Source organism: Choloepus didactylus, chromosome X (assembly GCF_015220235.1).
Source record: "Choloepus didactylus isolate mChoDid1 chromosome X, mChoDid1.pri, whole genome shotgun sequence".
NCBI classification, from domain to species: domain Eukaryota; kingdom Metazoa; phylum Chordata; class Mammalia; order Pilosa; family Megalonychidae; genus Choloepus; species Choloepus didactylus.
The window spans coordinates 125,249,207-125,255,206 of NC_051334.1; the positions used below are offsets into that span (position 1 = coordinate 125,249,207).

Here is a 6,000-nt window from a genome sequence, read left to right on the forward strand (position 1 = left end):
GGCAATGATAAACGGTCTTATGACAGCCTCCCAGGAGAATCAGGGAGGTGAGTGGAGAGGGCTTTGAGGTAGCACTTCATAGGTTTCCCATCCTTTCTTGTTCCTGGAGGATCACAAGCCTCCTCTCTTTCTCTTGTTCCCTGAGGATGGCCTCTGTGGATACCTGCAAGGTTACCAGGGCCAAGCCATTGCCCTATGGACATCCTGGCAAATATCTAAAAGTATTCTTGTCTAAATGTAAGTTCATCACCTTCTGTCACAAGCCCATTCTTTCATGTTTTCTCTCTATATTAATATATATATCTCATATAGTATCAACATTCAAGTGACCTTCAAGTTTGAAATTCAGAAGTCATTTTTAATCCCTCATTCTCCCTTGCCCTATATATCCTTAGGCTCTCTCACATCTTGCTTTTTCTATTCCCATTGTCATTCTCTTAGCTTATGGACTTGATACCCTCTCATCTGGATTACTGCAGCAGCCTTTCAAAGCTGTGTCTTACTCTTTTCCAATCCATTTTATTCAATGCTGCAAGATTAACCTTCCTAAAGCACAGCTCTAATCAGGTTATTCCCCTGCTCAGAAAACTTCACACTAAACGTCCAAATACCCAAGGCTTCCCAGTCACATCCTGGTCCCAGCCTACCTTTCCCGTCTCATTTCTCATTGGGTACTTGGAGTAAAAGGACTTGTGTTTGAGAGTTCTAGCTCTGCCACTTACTAAATACGTAACTTTGGAAAAGTCAATTAAATTCTTTGAGCTGCTGTTTCCTTATTTGCAGGATGAGAATAATAATAATAATAATAACAATACCACCAATATCATTTACCTCAAAAGGTAAAAGTTAAAAAGGTATTTGTGAAAGTTCTCTGTAAGTTCTCTAAGTACCTACAGTTTTTTTCCAGTTTGTGAACTCCATGCTGTAATTAAACTGAACTACTCAGTATTCTTCATGCCTTTGTTCATGCAGTTGTTTCTTTTGCCTGGAATGCCCTCCCCCCTCACACCCATATCCACATGTCCCAATCCTTCAAAACTCAGCTCAAATGTCACCTCCTCTACAAAGCCTTTCCTAACCCTCCTCTTCCCAATAAACTGGAAGTCATCCCTCCTTTCTCTGAACTCCCACAGCACTTGATGGGTATATCTTTGCTGAGTATCACTTTCTACTTTGTTATATAAAGCATAAACCTTCTGTACATGTTTTATCTCCCCTAATGTAAGAGTGACTCTGTGCAATATTCATTTTTGTACCTATCATTGTGGCCTTGCACACAGTGGGTACTCAATAAATATTTACTGAATCAAGGTTTCACTAGAGAACTAATGCATAAATGGAGGAGAAAATTATTGAGGGAAAACCTAAAATGAAAGCTTTGGATTACCAGGTAACATTTTACTCTCCATTTTTCCTATTATTAATATTATCACAAATAATTGTGATTTAGTTTTAAAATCTGTGTGCATGCATGATGCATGTGTATATATGTATATATGTATGTAATACACATACATACTCAGAGTTATATTAGACATCTTTGGCCAGGCTCAGGTTATTTACATTAGTGATTAAGACTAAAATCACATATATTCAAAATTACAAATTGAAAACCTTTTAAAGTACAGTATGCAAAATACAGCATAGGTGCATGTGGTTTTGTACATGTAACTCTGAGGGAACAACATATTCTGTCTCTGACCTCCCACTGTTTAAACTGTTACTATGTCCTGGCCTGCATACACTTGACTTTTAAGTTACGAGCATATTTCACTCAAGGCATAGTGCAAAACTTTAAAGACAAAGTCCCTGCTCTCTAGAATTTAAAACGTGTTAATGCCACCATTTTTTTTCCTGTACCTTCTAAGTCACAGTCATACATACTGTTATGCATTTCGTGTTACTGTCAAACTAATCATCAAAATTCTCTATCACTCTTCCAAATACCTCTCCTGACCATCTCCTGCTGCTGCCCACTGACTTCTTGCCCATGACAACTCTCATGGCATAACCACAGAGATTGCTAAGTAGGGACTGGGGCTCACGCTGGGAACTTTGAAACCATTTTCAAGATTTTTTCTGTCCTACCTTGCCCCATAGATATCTGTCCCTTCTTTCAATTTTCGAAGCATTTATAATGTACTCTGTACTATGCGGCATCTTGTCTAGGATTGCTTTTCTTCTTTGCTTCCCACACAGCGTTTAGCACACTACTGCAAAAGCTGGTGCACTTGGCTTCAAGGCATCAACTAAAAGCACTTTAAAAGCAAAACACCGGCGGATTGAGAGGTTAAGTGCTCAGTATTCATTCCAGCGGTGTGAGGGCGCTCGTGGACCATGGACCCAGCCCTCCGCAGTTGCAGGGAGCCAAATGCACTCGTGTCATCTCTTAAGAGATGTCCCATCATTCCCAGACTTTCTCGTTCCCAAAGTTAAAGAACTCCATTTTCCAGACCTTTCCCCAGAACCCTTGCCCCTCTACAACGTCCGTTTTCCAGCTTGGCGCCCTCCGTGGGCCGCCAGTCCCCGGGAAGCCCAGCTGCCTCGGGGCCCGATATTTTTATGCATCGCCTTTTGATTATTAACTAAGCTATCCTAAAGTGCCCGGAACATCACAAGCCAGAGAGGAAAACCACACGAGACTCCTAACTCTTGGGACACACCTTGTTTCCTTAGCTTTGTTCGCGGAACCTCGTCCCTGGCGGGAGTGCGGGTCCCGACGCCGACGCCCCCGCCCCCGCCCGCAACGCTCCGCACTTTCCTCCGGCGCCCGCCGCACCACGTTGGCACCGCTGCCTCGGGCGCTCGCGGCCGGACCCCCTCGCCACTCACCTAGCAGCTCCGCGATGGCACTGAAGGGTCGCGTGTGGCTGCTGGAGTTGCTCTGTAGGTAGCGGGGGCTCATCTGGGGGCGAGAGAAGGTCCCGTCCCGTGTGAGGCCTCGGCCCGCTGGGCCCTCCCCGTGCGCCTCCCGCGGTCCCGGGGCCCGCGCGCGCGTCCGCCCCTCGGCCCCCAGACCTACCGTGCTCAGGCGGATCCCAAAGGCCTGCGGGCCGCCGCCCGGCCGGGCCAGCCCATAGCCCGGCGCGCCAGGGCCCGCGGGGGCCCCTCGATACAGGAGCATTTTTTTGGCCGCCACGATACCCGTTTGCTGCCGCCGGACTCCTCGCCTGGGCGTCCCGGACTAGCCCTCGTTCACTCCCACTCGCAGCTGGCGGCGGCCGTCCCGAACTGGCCCTCCCTCACTCCCACTCGCAGCTGGTAGAGGCGGACCGCGCTCTACCACCTGTCCCGTGCGGGAGGGGTGAGGTCGGCTGAGCCGAGGGGGCGGCTCCGCCCTGTCAGCACCTCTCTCGACCCACCGACTGCCTGGGCTGCCTTGGAGCCGTACAGGAATATGGCGACCTCCTGACAGCCGCTCCTTGATCCCCGCCCCTAATTAATTCTTGGCGTTTCCATAGGTCAGACCGCCGAGCGGGAAAGCGCAGGGGAGGGAGTGGTGGTAAGGGGGGGGGGGTGACAAGGGGGCGGGCACGTGGGGAGGGGCTGGAATGAGGCAAGGGGAGGGGGAGGGTGTAGGGATTTCTGGAACCGAGTCCCAGCTAGGCTGCATGACTAACAGACAGGATGAGACAAGCCTTTCAACTTCTAAAGACTATAGTTTTTGCTATCTGGGAAGATTGCAGGTTCGCGTGGTGGGAAAGCATTCTGATTACGCTGTCTAATGCCTCCAGAAGCACCCAGAACTTGCTAGTGGGCAATTGGCAAACCATCTCCAATGGTGCGGATTATAAAAGGAGATCTTGGAATCCACTTAAATACCCCAAAATAAGGGATTGGTTAAATTTTGGAGTATCCATAAAACGAAATATTGTTCAGTTCTTAAAGTTCGTGTTTGTAGATGAGTATTTATCCATGTGGAATAATATTAATGAGGGAAAAAAGGAAACAAGAGGTTACAACATTTTTTATAATGTGTGGTAGCTTTTTTATTGGAAAATCAGGTCCACACACATATGCATGTATATGTATGTATAGGCATATATTTACATATGCATGCATGCATACATAGACAATGAAAAAAGCTAAATGATATACCAAGATGATTTCTCTGGGTCTGGAATTAGGATAGTTTCCTTTTTAAAAAATAGCTTATATGCATTTTTTTATTTTTGTACCATAAACATACATTGCTTAATGATAGAAAAAACAAATATTTTTAATTTTTAAAAATACATGATATTCCTTTGCATGGATGAATCATAATTTATTTGACCATTCCTCTATGACCAATCAGGTTGTTTTCTTTGCTTTCTTTGTGTGTTTGTGTGTGTGTGTGTGTGTGTGTGGTTTTTCTTGACAATACAATCAGTGCTGCCTCAGACATTTTCACATACAGATCATTAATTTCTGGTACTATTATTTATATAGGCTAAATTCCAAAATTGAGATTGCTCTGTCTAATAGCATGTGCGCAGTTTAATCTTAGTAAGTACTGAAAGAGGGAGGCAATTTGCCCTCTGAGCAACAGAGCAAGCCATTTTGCCATATTCACAGTGCTACTTGGTCCTAATTTTTTTACTTTTTGCTAGTCTTTTGTATGAAAAATTTTATCTCATTATTGTTTCCATTTGCATTTCCCAACAACCAGTGAGGCTATCTTTTAAAATGTTTATTGTGTATTTGCATTTCCTCTTCTATAAATGCCTGTTTATATCTTTTGACCATCTTTTTTTTTTCCATTGGGTTCTTTGTATTTGCCTTTTTTTCCAGGTGTCCTTTGTGTTTTGTTGTTGTTGTTTGTTTATTTTAAAATACAAAAAAGTACAAAGAATAATATAATGAACTCCCACATAGTTATTACTCAGATTCAAAGGTTATCAAGAATTTTCCATACATGCTTTATATATTTTTTTCTCTTTTTTATTTAAAAAAAAATTTCTGTAGGCATTTTAGAGCAAGTCTTAAACATCGCATCATTTTAACCCATATACGTCGTTGTCCTTTTTAAAAAAAATGTGGACATTTTCTAACAAACACAATTGCCATTTTCACACCAAACAAAATTTATAATTCTTTAGTGTCTTCTAACACCCAGTCTATATTCTGATTTGCCCAGTTGTCTCAGAAATGTCCTTTTACAGATTGTATGGATCCAAGCAATATGCGCACGTTGTGCTTGGTTATGTGCTTTAAATCTCTTTTAATCTAAAATGGTCTCTTCTTTTTTTTTTCTAAATTCATCCTATTGAACTGTTGAAGGAACCAAGTCAGTTGTACTATTGAATGCCCTCTATTCTCATTTGTCTCTTTGCTTTTTCATATTGTCACTTAACTTGCTTCTTTTATTAGAGAAATAAGTTTAACTTAACCATAAACTGTAAGTTAGCCCTACAGGCTTAATTAGATTCCAGTACAGTGTTTTTATAAGCAGGAATGTTCATAGATAGTGTTGAATACTTCCTATTGCCTCACAGCAGGAGGGACATACTGTCCAACACTTAGTGATGCTGAGATTGATCAGTGGGTTCCAGTGGGAGCAGCCTGAACTTTCCACTATAAAGTTCCCCATCAGCTTTTCACTTTATAGTTTTATCAACTTATGTTCATTGTCTGAAAAAATACTGAATTACAGCTGCAAAATGATGATAGTCTAATCCCCATCATTTCTTCTCATTTATTAACTGGATCCTTCTCTATATAAGAATATGCCCTCATCAACCTTGGCTATATGGTTACTCTGAAAGACAATTCTTATAGTATGGACAGGATAAATGCTTAATTATTTACTCATAATTGACAATTTTGAGTGTGAAGAGTTGGCATGGGAAATGGATACCGTGATGCACCAGCCCATTTCCCATTTCAGTGAGAGACTTGTTGACTGAGCTACTGGGCATGTTGTCTGCAGGCAGCCTTCAGCCGTTAGCCCCCTTCAGGGATTGCTTCAGGTATTGAGAGCTGCCTTACCTAAGGTCACACCCTTTACTGGGGCAGCCC

The 6,000-nt window shown here is 43.1% G+C and overlaps 1 protein-coding gene across 6 annotated transcripts in view; it reads right to left on the minus strand.

Annotated features, from left to right (window-relative positions):
* Positions 1–3,380, minus strand: part of MORC4 (MORC family CW-type zinc finger 4) — a 118,160-nt gene extending 114,780 nt beyond the window's left edge. For 5 of the 6 annotated variants that reach the window (XM_037821620.1, XM_037821618.1, XM_037821619.1 and 2 more), the window contains exons 1-2: positions 3,023–3,380; positions 2,833–2,905 (exon numbers count right to left, since the gene is read on the minus strand). In XM_037821620.1, the coding sequence (XP_037677548.1) occupies positions 2,833–2,905; positions 3,023–3,124 (175 nt within the window). In that variant the 5' untranslated portion in view covers positions 3,125–3,380. The remainder of the gene's footprint in view (positions 1–2,832; positions 2,906–3,022) is intronic. The other variant, XM_037821621.1, reaches the window with a different exon arrangement.
* Positions 3,381–6,000: the final 2,620 nt, after the last annotated feature.